We start from the raw sequence: 22,094 nt of genomic DNA, 5'->3' as shown, positions 1-22,094 counted from the left end.
CACTCTTCATAGAGTGGCATATTTTCTTTTTCTAGTCCTAATGTAATTCCAGCTAACAATCATTCCTTTCATCATGCCTTCCTTTCACCAAATTCAGAATTACCCTAATCGGCTGAAGCAGTCTGAAAGAGCCGGCCCCATTAACACACAACTCTGCAACATATCCCCCTGTCTCAAGAAATATAAAAGCACCTAGTTGGGACAGCACGTGTTAGCAAAACCCAAGATCCTCAGAGTATCCCACCCTCCCCAATTTTCCTTTGGAAGCTGAATACACACATGAAGCTACCTCATACTGAATCAGGCTATTAGTCCATCAAGGTCATCATCTACTCAGACTGGCAGCAGTTCTTTTATCTGGAGATGGCAGGATTGAACCTGGGACTTTCTGCATGCCAAACAAGATGCTCTGCCACTGAGCCACAGGCCCACCCTTTAAATGGTGCTATTTCAGTTACCAAGGGTATAAAACATGAACACAGCAGCCCTTCTCACTGAGACACTCCAGGTCCAATACCACTGCCCCAATGAGGACTACCGGGAAAGGGGGACAGGGAGAGATCAGGGTCAGATCCCTTCTGGTTTAACCTTCCTATGAAGATCAGCCAACACTGAACCACTTGCTGTCCTCTGCCAGGGAGTTCTCTGCTCCCAATTCATGGAAGTTCCACTGTAATTGAATATAAGAACGCCCTGTTCTGAAGCCCCTGGCACACTTACCTAGGGATATCCAAATGAACTCGGTGGTACTTACTTCCGAGTAGAACTGCAGAGGGATAGCTCTGTTATTCTTTTGTAGCAAAATTGGACGCTAGTTTGCAGAAGCTTATAGTGGAATAAAATTTTGTTAGTTTTCACAGGTACCAAGAGTCCTCTGTTTAGATTTACCCTGAAGCAGGCGTGTAGTGCTTACTGAAACTACTTAAGAGAAACGCGTTCTTGGAGAAAACGCCCTGGGATTATACAAATAATTCCTTCGTCAGTTTCCTCACGTGCTTCCCGATTCCGACACAACACGACTCGCGAACAGTTGAAAGCCCGCCGCCGCTATACACAGAAAGGGGAGTCCAGCCGTCAGAAGAAGGAAGCTCCTGGGCCGCGCTCAACGACGTCAGCTTCCCTCCCTGTCCAATCAGGGGTCTCCTCTGGAGAGGCGGCGCGCGCCTCCCGATGACTTTCCACAACACCGCCAACGATTTCCTTAACGACAGACCTAAGTGATCCAGGACGCGTCACATGATTCGAAGAAAGATGAGCCAATCGTATCCTAGGTTGAGCTGGGAGGTGACTTTTCCGTTAGTTTGAAATGTCACCTGCTCGCCTATCCCTTCCTCATTCTCTCTTCAGAGGTGCTGGAAAGTAAGCGGGGACGATGGGCGGAAGCGTGGTCTCCTTTTCCTTCCCTTTGCCTGCTTCTTGGGTTTGTGGGGCAAGTTTCTTCTTGTGGGGCACCCATTATGCTCACACTTAAAGATAATAAAGATTTACTCCCACCTGGAGTCTGGCATTCCTACCCCTCCTGCAGCTTGATGCAGAGCCGCGGCCAGCGATAGGCGAGAGAGAGCGGCTGCGGCGTGGGATTGGAGGGCGGCGGGCGCAGCACGGCTTGCCTGGCCAGCTTGCCGGCAAAGGGAGAGAGCGGCCGGTAAGAGAGCGCGGTGCAGGGCTTGCCGGCAGCGGTGATGAGCAGCCGGCGAGAGAGGGCGGCGCGGGGATTGCCAGCACCCTCCCCATCGGGCCGGCCCTGCTCAGCTCCTCCAGGAGCTTCCAGGAGTCATATTTGCCGGCGGCAGCGAGCGTGCAGTAAATTTTAGAATTCCAAAAAATGGGAAGTCGGGGACCCTGGGCTGGGTGGGGAGTTGGGGGCCTTGGTGGTAAGTCGGGCCCCGCAGTGTTCCCTCTAAACCGAGTTAGTGTGAGCTAGCTCACAGTTTTTTAGCTTCCGGATCACACATTTTTGTCTTAGCTCAGGAAGGATGGCTCCAGAGCAAACTAATGCAGTAGCCATATCACTGGCTCACAATTTTAATGCCAGTACCTCACAAAGTAAATTTGTTGCTCACAAGACTGCACATCTTAGAGGGAACATTGTTGGGGTGTGGGGCTGGGCACTGAGAGGCCCCACTATAGCTACGGGGCTGGGGAAAGGGCTCTTTGGCTTGGGGGGGGGGGGCTCAGCTGACCACTCTTGGCATAGATGAAATGACTAAAAGCTTTCTTCTCTCTCCCTCAGTTATCGGGCCCCTTTCCTTCCTATCATTAATCTTCATCAAGAACTCCATTGGGAGTTCCTTTCTCCCAGGCACATCCCCAACAGGACTTCTGTTTGTCAACAAGCAGAAATTCAAGCCTCAGAAGCTTTTCCTGCTGTACGGCTCTTAAAGGTACAAGGCCCCTTGGTAGGGGGAAAGTTGGCAACCAGGATCCAGGGCTAACGGGAGTTTTTCAGTTGCGTTAAGACAATGGAAATGTATGCGGTTTGGCTTATCAGTTTAAGCGAACTCAGATCCTCATTAAGGGACTGCGTGCTGACGACAGGGCCTGTCAATGGAGGATGATGGAGATTCACTGATTCCTTAAAGAAGATGCTTCTGGCAGTTCCTTTTATTTCCATTGATGCCAAACATGGCTAGGAAGAGAAGGCCTGTCTACGTGCTCTTTGGTGAATCTGTGCTGAAAGAGAGATTCTTGCAGGTTGCACCCTCCACTCTGTTTTTAGCCAGGCACGCCATAGCAATGGGGAATGGAAGTTTCTGTTCTCCCTCTATTAGATTCTGAGGCCTAAGGTTGGATGATGAAGGTAAATGACACCATTTTCCATGGCAATTTTTGCATGGCTTTAAGATGGGCAATGTGAGTTGAGTGTCCAATGATATTTTGTGTCTGTAGAAGTATTGGTCCCACCAAGAGTAAAATGTTTAACATAAACAAGCCCTGTACTAGCTCAGCACAAGTTAATCTGTTCAGAAGAGCTTCTACTCAGTGTTTTGGCTTTGGAAGACTCTCAAAGAGTGTCGTAATGTTGACCAGCTAACAAGAACACTCATTGTATGGAATTAATAGACAGATGGTATAGACAAGCACTTACTATGGGATGGGAATGGGAATTATGCGTGAAGGGGCTGCACACTGGAGTTGTTTGACCCTAGAATTCCAACGAGAGTGAGACTATCATGTTACGCACCTGTTAGAACACTTTTACAGTTCTGAAATGCAGCTGTATCACATGAATCGGATTTTATAACTGAAAAAATGTGGTAATCTTTTTAAAATTGCAAACTGGAATACAACTTTACATCCTCTGGATTTGTTAAAAATTTTATTTAATCCAAGGCTAATCTTGGCACCAGTATTTCTTAGCACCAGTTCTTTTGAGAATATATGTCTTTATCAGGAAGATGGCAATACATATGTATATTTGTAAGTTAATTTTTTGATCACTGTGGACACCATGTGGTGAAACTGGGCAGGAACAGACAGGCATAGAGTGCCACAAGAAAAGTACAACATTCCAAGGTATTTGATCCTCAACATGGGGTTAACTGAATGATAGTTCTTAGTGGAACTTCCAGTTAAATATGGAATCCACCCATATGTGTCACAGTTGGTTTATAGTCCCCCCAAGGGGGGGGGGAGATTGTATCTCTAGTTATGCCATTCTTGCATGTTCTAGAAATTACTGGCAGATTGTAGAATGATATTTTGGATACCATAATATTTCAGTTAAAGTACTATTTATATAAGCGATTATTTTTTCTTGCATGTTGTACCCAATTGCCATGTACCTCTGTGATGTTCGTTTGAACAGTTCTGGATTTCTATGAGGTATGACTTTTCCACATATACTGAGAAATTAACTGTTAATTTAAAAAAGATTGAGTAAATAATATAATTTATTTAGAAGCTATAAGACTGTGTACTTGCATGATTACCTTAATGAAATGTTTGTATCAGAAAAGCGATGTACAGTTACACATTTTAGACAGGGGACTAACAATGTTCATAGGGGATAGGGAGGACAACATATATTCATTTAATTGCACACACTGTCACTGCATGGTGTAAACGTCTTCTGGCTTGGCTCAGTCATTTTATGAACGGCTGCTTGTCGATGTTTGTGAGTCAGTCATATGAGAAATTTTTTTCGCAGAGTAAAGTAATCAAAAGCTTTACTGCCAAACATCTTAGTAGTATTTTGGGCTAAATCTAAAATTTTTATGTTTACATCTAAAATATTCAGATGGAGTTTAAAATTGAACATACGTGGAATGGCTTTTCAGTGTCTCATGATCCTGTAACAATTAGGCTGGCTCCTGCCAATGCAGGACTGTTCATGGATGTAACTGCTCCATTTTATAATGATCCGCCAGCTCCTCCCAGTGATCCAGGAAAACCATTCAATGGACTATGGGATTATGAGGGTAAGTGAAATAATTTGAGATCTTATATTTAGGGTACTCTGGCAATAAATCCTTGCAGAAAGGTTGGTATTCCTATCAATAGGAACACCAGCCCCACATTGCTTGAGTGGATAAATACATGGACTAGTTGAGAATTCTGAACAGACAATTGCTTTTAAAGCACTTATGGCAGGGTAGAGGGATTGATTTCCTTTTTATTAAGATGTTTGAGGTTATGTAGCTCAAGTAAACGAGCATCAAGTAGCATTTGTGTATTGAGTATGCTACTTTAATCAGTCTTGAAACATGGCCCATTTTCATAAAACTGGTGTGCATTTTTATAGTTCTCTGTGCAGCTCTGCCTGCTATGTAGAGGAACATGTCAGTGTGCCTGTCTTGGCATTGTAGGGTAAACAAAATAATCTAATTGTCCAAATCTGATTTCCAAATCATGTCATTACTGTAAGACTCCTTGTAAAAGCTGTCACACAGCTTTTGCTTCGGAAAGTCAAGAAAAATTGAGTGCTATGAAAACTGCAGTGACAACCTATGGTGCAGAAGAGAAAAAGGTTTAGCAAGCTGCTAACATGGCCTATTAGTAAGTTTAAAATATATGTTTCTTAGCAAATGTGTAAACCTTAATGCTGGGCATGCATTTATAAACAAAGTATTTTTAGTTAATTATAGTGAATGAAATGTTGGTAATCAGTTACTTGTAGATCAAGGGTCCCCAACCTTTTTGCGCCTCTGGGCACCTTTGGTGGTGGTGGGTGCAACCAAAAAATGGCTGCTATGAGAGTCAGAGCCAAACACAAAATATCAGGGAGTGGGGTTGTGCATAACTTTAACACTTCAACCATTCAGGCAGACGCTCTGGTTAACTGGATGCATTTTGAACATATTGTTTAAAATATATTCTTGCATATACACATCTTATCTTCATCGTGCAGTGAATATCCTTGTGCTGACGTGGCAGCTGCTGCTGAAGTAGTTTTTTGAAAACCTGCACAACTAATCAGAGGCCCTGCTGAGCAAAAGCCCCACCTATTTCTAGAAACACTTGGTGGGCACCAGGAAAAGTGTTAGTGGGTGCCATGGCACTCAAGGGTGCCACATTGGGGACCACTGCTATAGATAATATTACTAAGAGCTGATTTTGACATTATGATCCTGTAGTCACATCATTAACACACCTTCAGGTACTGTAGTGCAAGTCTTTGTCCTGTTGGAAAGGTTGGATAGTGTTTGAGCTTCCATGACTCATGTTTGCCTTTTAACTTTAATACATTATAAAGCTATGTCTTGGGCCAATTAGAACTGAAATCAGATCTCTGGCTAATAGCTACTTAAAATACCCATCTTTCATACTGGATAAAAATTTTGTTCATCCGAAAGAAGAGGGTAAAATCTGTTACTTTACATCTAAGTTTAAATAGGTCAGTTACAGAAGCGTCATCTCCAATCATTTGAAAGTAAGTGAGCTGAATTCAGAATGGGTTGGATCTTATCGTTTTTTTGCTGGTACAAGCAATAGAGGGGCCTCTTGACCACCAAAAACACTATCTGAAGATTGTAAAACCCATGTGGACAGGCAGGATGGGGGGTGAAGAGAGAAAATGAGCATGTTAAAATGTTTGTAACATCCCACCCATTGTATTTGGGAAAGGATCTGTTTCTATATACTAACTCAGGTTTTTAAGTAGTCACCTGTCTCATTAAGACATTCCTCAAGTAACAACACATGAATGCTTACAAAGGTTTGGCTAGTAAACTCTTCTGTGGATATATTTGCGACTCTATTCTAATCTCTTTCCTCCTACTTCCCTGGTTACAAATTCTCTGCACTATTATGTTCACTACAATTCCCCTGATTTCCACTCTATAGCTGCTTGATTTTCAATGCTACAAACAATACTTTGGATGTATAGACATGCAACAGGAATATATCCATGTTGAGCAAAACTGACAATTTTTGTATGAACAGCCAGACCATATTGCTCCATATTATCTACTTTGATTGCCATTGGCTCTCAGACTGAGAATGGCCTTTCCCAACACCTACTATCTGAGCTCCTTTAACTGGAGATCTTTAGTATAAGGAACCATGTGTTTGACCTCCAAGCCTTTGCCATTTCCTCTTTTCGTTTTTAGTCTCCAAATACTGTTATTGTAGAAACAGTTTTAGAAACAAGGTTTCTAAAAGGTATGTGCAACAAAACTGGCAAGGTAAAATATGTACAAAAGAAGTCACTGATCTACTAAACTCATATGCCGTTCTAGGACAGACCAAAAGCCATGAGTTAAAATACTGAGACTCCAGCTCAGCCCAAATTGAATTGTTTTGAAATGGTTGCTACTGGAGTGACCTTAAGTATGTTTTTACAACTGATAATTGGCGTCTGCAAGAATGTCAGTTGGCTGCAGGTTATCTACTCCTAGAGAATGTATAAAGCATTTATCCCTTATAGCTTTGTTCTCCTGGGCAAAGAAGGAATCATTGGTATGGAAGCAATTTGCATTGTATCCTTACCATCTTACTCCTTCTGTTGACCCCTGCTGCACTAAAGTATAGCAAAAAAGTAGCTTAAGTAGGTTTTTCATGCGTGTGGATGAGATTCATCTCCCAGATTCATCCATGTTCAGTCCATTGCTTTAGGGGTTCATTGCACCAGCTTCCTGTAGTTAAGGTTTTTACTTGTAGTAAGTGATTGCTCAGTTTTGCTCAATTTCACACTGCAGGATGCCAGTGAAGAGTTCCTAAGCTTCATATACCTTAGTAACAGTTTATATCAGGAGAGATGTAATCCCCTCCCCCAATATCTTTAGGCGGCAGAATTGATCTATTTTTTCCCTCTCTGTCAATAGATGTGTTATACATTTAGTTTAAGCAACAGTAAAAGTAATTAAAGCTATGAAAATGTAGAATGGAAAATAAAACTAAATATATGAAATGTAAAAATAATATTGGATGAAATAAGTACTTCTGGTTTATGTGTTCTTAGTCGTAGAAGCTTTCTTCTTGAATGGCCAGACTGAGCAGTATTTAGAAGTGGAGCTCTGTCCGTAAGTAAACATTTTAAAACATTTTAAAACTTACCATCATCTGCAGTTATACTTTGTGAGCCTATTGCTTAAATGCTGGATATACGATTTTGTGGGTGATTTTGGAGAATTCCTAACACTTTGTACAAGTGAAATAAAAGAACCTAGTTCAAGGAACTCTTATTCAGATATTTCTGTATCACTTCTATTAATGCCTGTATGTTTGAAGTTGATCTGGAGCTTTAGAAAATAACTGTTCTATATTTTGAAGAGAAGGAAATGTTAGGGTGTGTCTCTATGCATACCCTGGCCTTGTAACCAAAAAGAGAAGGACAGTAGAATAAAGCTGCAAGTACAGGGTTGTACATTGAGTAAAAAAGAATGACATAAAGATGGGTAAGGCCAGAGTCTTCAGTGGTAAAAACTGTTATATGCCTTTCTCTTCTAGTTAAGATATTCCTTTCTGAGGTAGGGGCAGGAAAACATGTTGTCTTGGCTGTCCTCAGCAATAGAGGATCAAGTGAAAGAGTAATCAGTATCACTAAGTTCCACATTGGACAAGGTTCTTCTGTCTTTCATGACTGATGTGAAAATGTTGGGAGGTGGAAGTTCTCTCAGTTCTGCATTTACAAAATTCTGCTTCTAAACTGCTATTAATGTTAATTTGTCTTTGAAAATACTAATCTCCTAGTGCCCACTTCAGAGAGAACACTCATGGCTGAAATAATCAATACTTTTAAAAAAAACAAATGCAAAGTAGATTGCTTTAAGTTGATTAAGGTCAACATTTCGTCTTTATTATTTGGATACTTTCTCAACAAGCTAATTGTTTTCTGTAACAAAAAGATTATTTGCTTTATAGTCCACCTATCTCATTTACGAGAATTCTGTAGTATGAGACAATACAATCAAATAGCATGAAGCATCAAACAAACTAGGATTTAGACTAATAGAATAGAATCTATATATCTAATAGCTAAAGTCCCTTTTGAGTGTATACTTATTTTTGTCAACAGAGAGCTCATTCTCTCCCAATGGCTTTTTCTACAGACTCAGAGGACTCTGGTCTGCAGAAAAATCCAAAAAGTTAAAAACAAAAACAAAACAAAGAACACCTTGGAGGGTTGAATACCCCCCAATACATTTTGAAATGGCCTCCACGGGAGCCAGTCACTCCAGGCGTCAATGGTGAGAGATTAGAATGTTCGGGGAGGGGGGCTTCTAACTGGCTCTGTCAGTAAAAAGTGGGGGGAGACCCTTTCCAGGCCTATTTTGGCCTTTCAGGGAGGGAACCTTGGGGCCAGTACCAGGCTGGGAAATTCCTAGAGGTTTTGTGGTGGACTAAGGAGGGCTGGGTTTGGGGAAGGGAGAGGCCTCAGCTGGGTATAATGCCACAGAGTCCACCCTCCAAAGCAGCAGTTTTCTCCAGGGAGACAGATTTCTGCAGTCTAGAGTTCAATTGTAATTCTGGGGGGGTCTCCAGGTCACACTTGGAGGTTGGCAACCCTATGCCTCGCAGCAGTCTAGGGTTTCCATGTCTCTCCAGCCACTGGCATGGGATGGGGGGTAAGGTTGTCAGATCCAGGCCGGGAAACTCCTGAAGATTTGGGGTGGACCCTGGGGACGACAGGGACCTCAGTGGGGTACTATGCCATAGGATCCACCCTCCAAAGCATCCATTTTCTCCATGGCAAATTATCTCTGTAGACTGGAGATGAGCAGTAATTCCAGGGGATCCCCAGGTCCCACCTGGAGGCTGGCATCCCTAGGCAGCACCCTCTGGGTGACTTGATACCACCTGATTTGCATGACTCAACTAGGCCTGGTTGCTTGCTACTCTTCAACAGCAGCCACCCTATGAAAGCCAGCGTGGTACAGCAGTTAGAGCTTCAAAGTAGGGTCTGCAAGACCTAGGTTCAGATCCCCAACTTCTGGCGAAAGCTGACTGGGTGATTTTGGACCTTTCAGCCTAATCAACCTCACAGGGTTGTTGTGCAGATAAAAAGGAGGAAAGAATAATGTAAGCTGCATTAGTCCCCACTGTGAAGAAAGATTTTCCTAGGTAGAGGCTGTGGAGGAGGGATGTGGAGACAGAAAGTTGAAGACAGATAAAGGTAGGTTGACTATTGGGTGGGAAGGAAATAGGGTTGCCAATTCCAGGTTGGGAACTTCCTGGACATTTGAGGGGTGGAGCCTGGGGAGGGTGGGGTTTGATGAGGGGAGGAACTTCAGACCAGTATAGTGCTATAGACTCCACCCTCCAAACCAGCAATTTCCTCCACGAGAACTACCATTGCCAGCCTCCAGGTGAGGGCTGGAGATCACCCAGAATTACAACTGTTGTCCAGGTGACAGAAATCAGTTACTCTGGATAAAATGGCTGTTTTGAAGGGTTGATTCTATGGCATTAAACCCTGCTGAGGCTGCTTGCCTTCCGAACCTCACTGTCTCAAGGCCCCACCCCCAAATCTCCAGGAATTTCCAAACATGGAGCTGGCAGCCGTAAGGGGAATTGATCTCTGCTGCTGGGAGATCTGTTGTGATTCCAGGAGAGCCACCACTGCTGCTGCTGCTGTGCAAGGTGGGGGAGGAGGAGAGCAGGAGACTGGGAGAGTGGTGGGAGCAGAAAGAGAGAGTGATGGGGTGGGGAGCAGAAAGAGAAAGAGTGATGAGGTGAAGAGGCAGAAAAACAAAGAGAATGATGAGGTGGCAGAAAGAGAAAGGAGATAACATACATGGAGGAGAGAGAGAGAGTAAGAAAATGTGGAGCAGAAGGAAGAAAGGGTGTGAGAGAGGTGGGGGGGGAGGGGAGGAAGCAAAGGTGTGAGGAATAGGATAACCATCCCGCAAGTTTCTTGCAGGTCTCCAATTGTCTTTATGTAATCTCCACTAACAAAGTAATCCTATGTAAAGTTACTCTTTGAAACATTCATTTATTTCAGTGCGTTTAGACTAGAGTAACTCTGCATAGGAATGCATTGCGAGTTGTTTAAATAATTAATTTCAGTAAATAATATACCATACACTGCTTTTATGCCAGTGTTCATAACCTCCAATTGGATGTCTTTTCTAATCTGCAGCCATGGCAGGTATTATAGACCAGTGCTGATTGAACGTTAAAACATGCTTTTCTTTTCTTTTAGCCAATGTTCCTTTCTACTATAGCTCTTCTCTTCTTTGACATATAACTGGTATGCCCTGCCCAACCCCACAAAAGTAAATAATCTTAACTAGAAGTGAGTACTGTTACTAGTCAGATCACTGTCCTGTATGAGACTGAAGGTAAATGTCCATGTTGCTTGGTAGGTAGTAATAAATATTTATAATTAGACTACTACAGCAGCAGCTGAGATTAAATAGTGTCTGTGCATCAAACAGAAGTAAAAGGTCACCCTGATGAATCAGTGGATGACAAATGGGGTGAATTGATGTCCTTGACCCTATTTATCATGTCTTAGTATGTGTATGAACTGTTGTGGTTACTAAGAAGAACTGTATGTAAAAATATTATGTTAAAAGGTTAATAAAATCAGTTTTTATGTAGTCCAGAATGTAGCAAATGTAGTCCTATATTTTAATAGCTACATAACTGGTGTTTTTTAGAAGTTGTATTTGCCTTTTAATAGGTAAGACTGTACTAATCTAAGAATAGTAATGCACCTCTGGCTTGCTGATATGCTTGTAAACATACTTGCAGTATGATTATACCATGTTTTCGTAGGCATGGACAGTATCTCATTTTGTTGCTTTGTGGCAGAAGGAAAATACTAAAAGTAAGTGAGCCACTTTCCCCCTTACTACTCAATCACCTACTGCTTGGAAGACCAGGCTAAGTCTTTGTCTTCCTTTAAATACAGCAAGAGCTTCCTTTAAAATTTGAAGTATCAAGAACAAGTGCTCAGTGGAATGGCAGAGCTCATCTTCCCTGGAGCTATCTTCCACCAGCTACTGACCAATTTAATGCTTTCGCAATCCATGGATCAGGTGTAGCTAGAACCTATGAAGCCCTCTATTGTGTACCACAACATGAGATGCAGAAGGATCAGCAACCTGATTTGTAAGTAGATCTGAAGAACTGTTTTCTATTATGACAACTGAAAGCTACATTGTTTTATTGCCTTGTTTACTGAGTGCGAAGTAGGAAGACAAAAACTGAATGAGGAGGATCTGCATTCTATTATAAGTTGTTATGGCAAGGATTTTTACTCTTCTTTTCCCCAGTCCATTACATTGAATGCTTTCTGAGGTCTGGGACATGCTGTGCAGTTCATATACGTTCATATCTGTGGAAGCAAAAGGCCTCATCAGTATGTGTCACTTACAGTGTGCTTCTCACTGTTAATTATGTGTTGCTCAAATGTCCACATTTTTTCAGTCATTCACCAAACCTTTTTGTAATCCCTGCTTCCTGATCTCTCTTTATGCAGGCCTAACTTTGGTTTAATTAAGTGTTATATTATTTTCCAGGTTTAGCTAGATGAGATGTTGGAAATCCAATCACAGAACTTTCAAAGCAACTGTAGCGGCCCTGAACTGGATTGGAACTGTAGTGATAGGGCAGTATATTTTTGATCATTTCCTTATGCCATTTTTGACGGTAAGAGGCAGGTCACTTCTGTTTGTCTCTTGCCTTGAAAACCCTATGGGGTCACCATGTGTTAGCTACAACTTGATGGTACTTTTCCACCACCACCACCACCAGTCCTCCCCCTCCACTCCAATTCTGTTTGCCTAGCAGGGCAACTAGCACTGGGAGAAGGATAACATAGGAAAAATAGCATGGGATGGTGAGGGGTTAACCTGTGTTACTCTCTTAATTCAGTTCAGAGGCCCTGTCAAGACAGAAGAGATTCATCATCGGATCATCCAAATGTCTTGTCTAGTTTGAGCCTGAGAGCTGGCTGTTTATGGGTGTCTGCTAAATATTTTGGCTTTGCTCGGAAAAGAATTCATTATCTGTAGAGGCTTATAGCAAATAAGGCATTTTAGAGTTAGAAAAAGTGCTTTTAAGGAGACAGCTTAGGTTTTTTTTAATGTCTTAAAAGTTTAACTCAGAATACTCTTCTTTATTTCAAGGGATACATTGTTTTGTAACAAATGTTAGAATACAGAATTGTTGATTATTTTATATAAGTTGAATCTATGTATCTATAATACAAATGTAAAAACTACTCTTCCTAATGTTTAGTTACTTATTTTTAGTACTCTTGACAAAAGAATATTACCTTGAAGTATAACGTGACTTGTTAAAATAGTTTCATTTTCCATGCACTTTTGTTTCAAATGAGTATCAGCCATTCCATGTAGGAATGTAGGAAAGTATGGGATGTAATTATGAAATCAGTTTGCCTAATAATTTGGCTTTAAAAGAGTAACTGGCATATTCATAAAATAAGATACCATGGCTTGAAGTGGTAAGGAGCAGTAAAATAATTTTTGTAATCAAAGTTGACATGACGGATGTGTACAAAAATGGTATTTTGGGGGTTTTGGTATATTGAACCCAAACAATATCAGTATTTCCTAATAGTGATATGGTATTGGGATTTGAGAAATAATCAGGATTGCCAATTTTTTTGGCCTCTGCATTTAAAGGAATGGTCCCTTTAGATGCATTTTGCAATTTGCACCACAAGTGAATCCCGAAAGGGGGGAACTCACTGCTTTGGAGTTCACTCATGGCACAGTTCACAAACCATATTTAAAGGGATAGTCCATTTAAATGCATTTGGTAAGCTATACTGCGAGTGAACCCGAAAGGGTGAACTTGCTGCTTTGGAAGTTCACTCATTGCATGGCTTGCCAATCGCATTTAAAGGAACTGTCCCTTTAAATGCATTTTGCAAGCTGCACTGTAAGGAGGGTGAGCTCAAGTCACCATTGGAGTTCACTTACAGTGTGGCTTGCAAAGGATCTGCGTGCAGTGGGAGAGTGTCTCCCTGTTGCATGCAGACTTGGCTGGGAGGCTTCTGTCTGCCTGCAGTTTAAAACATGGGCCAGGATAAGCTGGCCCTAGGATCTGTATGCAGTGAGGAGGTTTCTCCCCACCGCACATAGACCCAGCTGGGAGGTTTCTCCTGCCTCACGGTTTAAACTGTGGGCCTGGAGAAGCTGCAATTAGGCATTGATGTATCAAGCCGAATAAAAGCCAAATGATATCGGCTTTTATTGGGATTCTCTATATCGATAGCCAGTTACAGATTAGAGAATCTGATTTGTCTTAGTAAATACCCTAATACTGAAAGTATTTTTCAGGTATGTTAGCCAAACTGCTTTATGTACAGCAGATGGCAACTAAATTTAATATGAGTTCTTGCCAACGTTTACGGAGGTCCTAATCCACCCAGGTAAGTCCCAGTGAAAGAGACGAGACTGGTGATTTCCAAAACAATTTGTCTTTTACTGAATAATATCAAAATCGCATACACACAAAACAGAATCACTCACACAAGCAATCAAGTTCCTTTAGAATACAGAAATAGAAAAATAGTTTCTCCTTTACTTAGGAGGTAGGTTGGTATACGTTCATACTTATCTTTCCCGAAGCCTTGTCTGATGTAATGAAGAATTGAGGGGTAAGAAAAATAGTACCTAGGGATGTCTCTAATTGGCACTCGCTAGAACCAGCCAGCAAAGCGTGGACCTCTTTGGCTGTGCACACTAAGAGATCAGAAATAGACAAAGGATTGTTGGATAGAAAGCTGGGCTTTAGGGGAAGAAAGAAGACAGGGGATGTTGAAGGGGTTTTGCGGTTAGCAAAGACCCATCACATGGTCCCTGCTTTTTATAGTTGAATCTCCAGGTGGGTGGCAACCTTGCCATTCTGTAAACCCACCTACCTGCAAGTCCATCCCATAACCTCAGTCATTGGTGCATGTAGTAAGGGGCAGGTACCTTAGGGGTTGGGCCAATATTTGAAACTCTAAACTCTAACTCATGGAAAGCCATCTGGTCAGGTGTGAAGTCTTGGCATCCTGGACCTTCCCTGATATACAGATAGATCTTGGCTTTCCCAGGCAATCAAGGCACCTTCCAATGGGAAATGGCTATTCAGATGCAGATCGGATCCATGTGCTGCGTGACATCAGGTCCTTCAGCAGTGGGGGATTTCCTCTCCTTAGTTGTCGTTTCTGCTAACAATGTCGAAATGTGCTTCTCTTTCCCATAAGGCTAGGAGCTGAATGTGTGTGCAAACCTTATTAACATAAAATGCAGGCAAGTGAAATCTCTCACAATAGGTAATGCAAGCAGCTTTCTCTATGCCTATGGGAATACATGTATGTGCACAATTCATGTAGATTGAGTGTCAGCAGATATAAACAGAAAGTATCAGTCTCTTTCTCAACTGGTAATTCAGGTTGGTAAATACCGACTCCACACCCCTAGTTGACACTACTGTTGGTATAGTTAAATATTCAGCAGGAACAGAAATGGTGGAAGTGCAGATGTTTCTAACCCATCCTAGTCTTTGCCTCTTTTCTTTTTTAGTCATCGTCTAGAATATTTTAAATGCTTTGACTTGAAAACATTAATGGGAGAAGGTTGGAAGCAGCCAGTATCAGTTTTCTGGGCACCGTGAGAACAAATAAATAAGACAAGAGGGTAAGCTATCAAGAAGTTCAAAAGCAGCAAGACTCAGTTTTCAACGAATTAGTGTCTGCAAGCATATAATCATTTTTAAAAGTGGGTAGTGGCATAAGGGTTGAATTTATGCTCAAACAGAATGAACTGTCATCAGTTTATATTTGCATATGCTAAAGAAAAACCTCTGACAAGCCAGTTTCACTAATGACTGTTTGCTGCTTCTCAACTTTCCTCTCCTGTGCAGTTCCAGTTACAAGCACTTTACTCCAAAGTCCCAGTGAAATCAATGGAACTGACTCCCAAATATGCCAGTTTACATTGTAGCCTTACTTTGATTTCTGTGCAACAAAGTAAAAAGGGCTAAACTCAAGGATACTACTGAGTTGAATAAAACAAACGACCTTTGCAGGGATTAATTATATTAGATGGCCAAAAGGTTTCAAACACTCACACCTTTCTGTGTGGCTGAGCTCATGTTTTATTGTAAATTCTGTGGAACACAGTAAATTAGCTTCATTTACAGTGCCATCCTAAACGGATTTGTACTCGTCTAAGTCCATTAAAGTAATTTGACTTGGAAGGGTGTAACTCCTTAGGATGAGACTAAAATCATCCTTGGAGTATGGTGAAACTTGCCCCTTGTTTTTGGCAGCGGGAAGTTTGATGTTTGCTAACAGTGGGGATAAAGCTAATTATAGCACCAGTGGAGAAATTAGTTGGATCCAACCCAAGTGTTTTCTTATGTGTCCTGCCATTTGTCACACATAAGTGACACTAAAAGGCATTTCTACATTTTAAAGGCTTTTGTATCTCTTGATAAATAGAAACACGTTTTCAGGCTTGTGATTTGTAGCTGTCAAGCATAATATTTTGATTTAGATCCCCAACTGTATGCTTTCTGTACAGGTCATTTCAACACTGCTCCTTTTTTCTGTTTCTGTGTTCCATTCCAGAACATCTCCAATAAAGTATTTCTTGTATTTGTATGTTACACAAAGATTTATTGCAGGTGCAAGTTGATTTCTAAACAAGAATCTGTTACAAGCAGCTAAATAGAACTTCTCTTTTTCTTTACAGATAGTCTTCGTATAAAAGTAAAGTTTTGCGAATCATGAGTTCTTCGAAGATTATTATTGAAGGGAATGTTCATGTGAACAGGATGTTTACTGATTTGAACTTCAAGCTATAGTGGTTATAGTATGTTTTCTAATAATTAACATCACTTATACAAAAAAGAGAATGCCAAAAAAGATGAACCAAGGAAGATGGTGTAGCAGCTAGGAGAATGATTTTAGATCCAGGACGTCCTTAATTCAAAACTTTGTCATGAATTTGTATTGTAGCTGCCATAAATTCACATTGTGGTCTTAGGCAAACCACACTCTCTTCTTCTAACTCCTCTGTCTGTAATACAATGATAATTTTGGCTTAGTTTTGAGGGTTGTGGTATGGACTAAAAATAATGTATGTACAGTACTTTGAACAATGAAAGTGCTATATAAAATCATTGTTATTGTTAATAATATAACTACATGTCTTTGAGTCTCCTATAGCTATTAGATTAACATTGGATTTTAAATATCCAGTGAAGTGCTCTAGTTCTTTCAACTGTACCTTATAGCTAGTAACTTTTACTGACAGCCTGTTAACTAGCTGAACAGTATGTTTTTGGTTCTGTCACCTACTATTATGTTTCTTATTACACCTACTGTGAATGGGTGCTTTTCCTCTTAAGAAATTCAAGACCTGGAGATGGTCACAACTGTATAGTTGTCTATTCATTGTGGACAAATAAATAATTTGATTTTTTTTTATAAAGTCTTGTTTAATTAGAAAATACTATTGTGAAAGAGTAATTATTTTAACATGAAGTTAATTATTGAACTGTTAATATATTGTAAGCTAAGAATAATCTGTTCTGTCTATTCACTGAATGTATCGAACAGGTTTTCTTTTCTCACACTAAACTGGTCTTGCCTAACTGTAAAGGAATAATAAATAAAACAATATTGATTCAGCTGGTGTTCTTTATCTTTTCCTATCATATATAGACTCAAAGTGAATATAGCTGGAGTTGCTCTGTTTTTGATTAGAACAAATCAACTCTTCCATTCTAGCATTGGGGCACAGTTGGAATAGAAAGATATTACAGAGACCTGCTCTAAATAAAATGCATAGAAAACCTAGGGCCAGATCTCATGGAGGATTTTTGCTGATGGAAAGCCTGAAATGCCCCCCAAATGCTGCATCAGGGGAGAGGGAGGTCTGCAGTGAGAGAGGGAAATCTGTAAAAGTCATGCATACTGTGTTCCACTCTTCTTCAAATGCAGAAATTCTCAATTGGCTCCAAGCCCTAGCTACTAGAACATCTGTATGAAGCACTTTTTAATGTTCCTAGCTTGATATGACACTTCCAAAAGACTTCTGTTCATGTGGGTGTCTTTAGAGGTGTACAGAGTCTCATAGATGGCACTAAAGGAAAATGTATACCGATAGGACAAGGCAGTGATCCATGAGGGGGTACAGTACAGTACAGGGTACAAAAAGCAGTCCCCACCACTAAGGAAGAAATGAATTGCTAAAAGCAAAGCATTGTGCCTGCTCATGCTGTGAAGTCAGCAAGTAAAAGATACTGGTGTATGTTCTCAAAGAACATAAGAAGGGATTTGGCAATGACTTGATGCTGTTTCTAGCAACTGTTCAGGGAAATCATTAGGACAGTGGTGAAAGCTGGCTTTTTGAGAAGTTTAAGCAGCTTTTAAAACTGACACTGGGAAAGTAAAACTTCTTTCCCACCACAGGATTCAAGAAACATGCTATGTACATCCCTATCAGACTTCCTAGTGGGTATCAACTTTGTGTAGTTAGGATTGGATTTTCCTACTACAACGATAAACATAGTTAGCAAAATCCAAATTGGGACTGAATGTTCTATAGTCCAAAATCCTATTATAGTGGCATCTGTAAACAAGACTAATGCATGTGATCAAAATAAAAAGTCTGAATGTATGAAGGCCATGGGTGCCCACTAGGGTACTGCAGAAAGAAAAGCTTGGTGTAGCAATACTTCATGTTCTACTTATGACTATTATTAATCTTGAAGTATACCAGAAATTCTACTCCAAATTGCAGTTTGGTATAATTGAATTGGAGAAGCAAGCCAATTTTAAGGGTCAGTTTGTTGCAGGGAAAAGCATTATTGTGTTTTCCCATTATGGGATCTAATAATCATGTGGGAGTGCTATAGATTACCTGTGTGGTAAGATCATAGGACCTATGGGATCAGGCTGTAGTGAACATACATGAAGCTGCCTTATACGGTCTACTCTGACTAGCAGTGGCTCTCCAGGTCTCAGGGTAGAGATCTTTCACATCACCTACTACCAGTCAGCGATGACATGCTCAACCCAACATTATCAAACTGAATGTTATGAAAGAATTTGCTTGTCTTTACAGTATTCCTGGAAGGTGGTACTTAAAGACCACCCTTTGGGATCTTTTCTTAGTTTATCTGATCACTTTCTCCCATAGTGAGATGAATGGGAATAGGTAAAGATACACACACACACACCCCCAAGCATATCATTTCAAGTGCCAAAACAGCCATGGAAATTATGTGGTTGTACTGGCACTTGAAAAGGCATGAGGTGAGGGGACAGTAGCACCTCAGTCCACCATAGTGCAGGCCCATCACTTTAAAATGGTGGTAGTGTCCCAATGGCAAATGTGCAGATGCTATTACATGTCATCTGACCCTGCATTAAGCTGCTGGGGTGTCTTTCTGCTTCCCTAATACCTGTAATGTACTGAAGCACTTAGAGACTAAAAGTCATTTTTTCCTTTGCAGTATGAAAGTTCTTTATTGTTTTGATAAGAAAAAGATGGATTTAGTCGAAAGCTATTAAACTCTTCAGGTTCTTGCAGCTAGCAAATTTGAGTTGGTTTAATACTATCTTGAAAATGCCTTCTGAAGCATTTTCTCATGATGTTTCTGAAATGGATGTAAGACTTTCCTCAAGATGACTTTTGTCCTCTATTGACTTAGATAACGGGAAACAGTTTCCAAAAGTTATGCGGTAGATACTGAAGATTAGGCTTGTGAAATTAATTTAAGATTCAAGTGTTCAGACCCTCCTTATTGAGTTTCAGGTAGTCTAACTATTCTGAAAATGATTGTCACCCATATTTGTAGGGTTGCTTATATAAAAACATCTAAAGAAAGCTGTCAATTCTTTTCATGATTAGACAGGTTAGAGAAATAATCCCTGTCAGCACTGGGAATCAAATCAATAGAAATCTTCCTTATTGGTTATTGTATTGTCGCTATAATTGAGCGTTCGACATTAAAGAAGTTCCTGAACATGTTCATAAAACAGAGAGATTGGAAATGCAGAGCTCCTGTTACTTTAACAGCCTTCCCTTTGATACTGTTAGGTGACTTTTTAACAATCCTTTCTGCACCCCCTTTCATATTTTCTGCCTATTTCTGTAAAGGTCTAACATGACATAACCTAAAACTCTGCATTCTGTTATTTACTTAGAATGGCTTAGATTCTACTGTTCTATTCAGCTTAAGTGTAGAGTTTTCTGTCTGCATAAGGAACAATCAGAGGAAGGCTCTTCAAGAGGTAAGATTCAATCCTATATATATAGACCACATTATAGCCCCAATGTCATCACAAGTAGTTTGCGGTAAAGCAAATTTAAAATGATTCACAAAACAGTTCAAATGTAAAAGCAAATTTAAAAATTTATAGGCTTATTGGGGCATTTTAGGGGGTGGAACAGGAAAAAGGTTGCCCCCCACAATCTCACCATCTCTGAAGCTGTCAGGTAAATGAAGAGGGAATGGGAGAGGAAAGGGGATGGTCGGAGGAAGGGGAAGTTTCTGGCCACCAGAAAACATTTTTTAATGGGTGAACTTCATGGAGTTCAGGCCTACATGAATTTCAGGCTTGGGGAAGTTGGTAACTATTACAGGACCCTCTTTTAGAACAAATATAATTCTGATCCAGGCAGAGTTTATAAACTGCCTTCAAGAGGAGCCCTGGGTAGATTACACTGTAGTAACCTCATCTACAAGTTGCTAAGGCATGAGTAGCTGTACCCAGATCCTTGTTTTCTAGTAGAAGATGCAGCTATTATATCAACTGAAGTCCATAAGTTTTCTGAGCCACAATAATTTCCTGGATATTGAGTATCGATGCTGAGTCCTAGTCTATCTCCAAAATGCAAACCTAGTCCATAATGGAGAACAATAATTTAATAATTTCTTGGAAAGATAGCTGTAGGTATGAGATTAATACAACAAATAGATATAGTATGGACATACATCTAAGGACCAGATAGGAGGCTGAAGTTGGTTCCTTATTCGCACTTCCTTATTCATTCCTTATTCGTTACTTATTCGTATTCGTGTAGTCATTCAGAAACACTAGGGAGAGTGAGTTGGAAAGCTCTGAACCCCAAACTAAAGTCTGGACCACCACATATCATATACCCCCACATTCACAGGACTCTCCCCTTCGAGGGGACATATGCGGTGTGCTGGTCCAAAGCGCGGTTCTGGTGCCAGCTGCTCCAAAGTGCAGTGCCCCTAGGACAATCACACAAGCAGGCACTGGGGCCAGGCTGCACCCCAAAACAATATTTGGACCACCCCAAATGACACATCCCCACGCTCTGGGGACTGTGTCCTGCAAGGTGACATGCAGAGATGCCCGGTCCAAACACCGGTTTTGATGCCACGAGCTTCTGTTCGCAGGGCTTCCCCGAGGCCTGTATTTTAAAGCAGATTTGAATAAGGAAGTGCCCCCTGCACTCAAATTAAGGAATGGACCACCATATATCATATACCCCCACATTCACAGCACTCTCCCCTTCGAGGGGACATATGCGGTGTGCTGGTCCAAAGCGCGGTTCTGGTGCCAGCTGCTCCAAAGCGCACTGTCTCCAGGACAAACACACAGGATGGCACTGGGACAGACTGCACCCCAGAGCAATAATTGGACCACCCCAAACGACACATCCCCACACTCTGGGGACTGTGCCCTGCAAGGTGACATGCAGGGATGCCCGGTCCAAACACCGGTTCTGATGCCACGAGCTTCAGTTGCACCAGCTTCCGTTCGCAGGGCTTCCCTGAAGCCTGTATTTCAAATTTGAATAAGGAAGTGCCCCCTGCACCCAAAATAAGGTCTGGACCACCACATATCATATACCCCCACATTCACAGGACTCTCCCCTTCGAGAGGACATATGCGGTGTGCTGGTCCAACGTGCGGTTCTGGTGCCAGCTGCTCCAAAGTGCACTGTCCCCAAGACAAACACACAGGACAGCACTGGGGCAGACTGCACTCCAAAACAATATTTGGACCACCCCAAACGACACATCCCCACGCTCTGGGGACTGTGCCCTGCAAGGTGACATGCAGGGATGCCCGGTCCAAACACCGGTACTGATGCCACGAGCTTCAGTTGCACCAGCTTCCGTTCGCAGGGCTTCCCTGAAGCCTGTATTTCAAATTTGAATAAGGAAGTGCCCCCTGCACCCAAAATAAGGTCTGGACCACCACATACCATATACCCCCACATTCACAGGACTCTCCCCTTCGAGGGGACATATGTGGTGTGCTGGTCCAAAGCGCGGTTCTGGTGCCAGCTGCTCCAAAGCGCACTGTCCCCAGGACAAACACACAGGACGGCACTGGGGCCAGGCTGCACCCCAAAACAATAATTGGACCACCCCAAACGACACATCCCCACGCTCTGGGGACTGTGCCCTGCAAGGTGACATGCAGGGATGCCCGGTCCAAACACCGGTTCTGATGCCACAAGCTTCAGTTGCACCAGCTTCCGTTCGCAGGGCTTCCCTGAGGCCTGTATTTCAAATTTGAATAAGGAAGTGCCCCCTGCACCCAAATTAAGGAATGGACCACCACATATCATATACCCCCACATTCACAGGACTCTCCCCTTCAAGGGGACATATGCGGTGTGCTGGTCCAAAGCGCGGTTCTGGTGCCAGCTACTCCAAAGTGCACTGTCCCCAGGACAAACACACAGGAC

General features: G+C 41.7%; 3 protein-coding genes across 5 annotated transcripts in view; 2 read left to right on the top strand and 1 right to left on the bottom strand.

Annotated features, from left to right (window-relative positions):
• SCLT1 (sodium channel and clathrin linker 1) overlaps positions 1–1,027 on the bottom strand; it is a 77,662-nt gene extending 76,635 nt beyond the window's left edge. The window contains exon 1 of the mRNA XM_015405951.1: positions 755–1,027. The gene's annotated coding sequence lies outside the window, so the exon portion shown is untranslated. The remainder of the gene's footprint in view (positions 1–754) is intronic.
• Positions 1,028–1,142: 115 nt separating this feature from the next.
• LOC107105911 (UPF0462 protein C4orf33-like) lies at positions 1,143–16,448 on the top strand. Of its 3 annotated transcripts, XM_015405978.1 has the most exons (9): positions 1,143–1,359; positions 2,234–2,384; positions 3,809–3,825; positions 4,241–4,421; positions 7,403–7,463; positions 11,164–11,215; positions 11,300–11,499; positions 14,931–15,044; positions 16,104–16,166. In XM_015405978.1, the coding sequence occupies exons 4-8, from the start codon at positions 4,241–4,243 to the stop codon at positions 15,019–15,021; spliced, it is 585 nt and encodes a 194-aa protein (XP_015261464.1). In that variant the 5' UTR covers positions 1,143–1,359; positions 2,234–2,384; positions 3,809–3,825; the 3' UTR covers positions 15,022–15,044; positions 16,104–16,166. The 3 variants fall into 3 exon arrangements, with proteins under 3 accessions (XP_015261464.1, XP_015261448.1, XP_015261456.1); XM_015405962.1 differs by lacking the exon at positions 14,931–15,044 and having other exon boundaries at positions 16,104–16,448; XM_015405970.1 differs by lacking the exons at positions 1,143–1,359; positions 14,931–15,044 and adding an exon at positions 1,453–1,645 and having other exon boundaries at positions 16,104–16,448.
• A 2,538-nt stretch (positions 16,449–18,986) lies between these two features.
• Positions 18,987–22,094, top strand: part of LOC107105880 (UPF0462 protein C4orf33 homolog) — a 43,784-nt gene continuing 40,676 nt past the window's right edge. Inside the window, exons 1-2 of the mRNA XM_015405930.1 lie at positions 18,987–19,028; positions 19,568–19,654. Coding sequence (XP_015261416.1) covers positions 18,987–19,028; positions 19,568–19,654 — 129 coding nt within the window. The remainder of the gene's footprint in view (positions 19,029–19,567; positions 19,655–22,094) is intronic.

The sequence above is a fragment of the Gekko japonicus genome, unplaced genomic scaffold, assembly GCF_001447785.1.
Source record: "Gekko japonicus isolate JY-2015 unplaced genomic scaffold, Gekko_japonicus_V1.1 scaffold1641, whole genome shotgun sequence".
Classification (NCBI taxonomy): Eukaryota; Metazoa; Chordata; class Lepidosauria; order Squamata; family Gekkonidae; genus Gekko; species Gekko japonicus.
The sequence above is the reverse complement of the archived record's forward strand: the minus strand, read 5'-3'. Positions and strand labels throughout refer to the sequence as shown.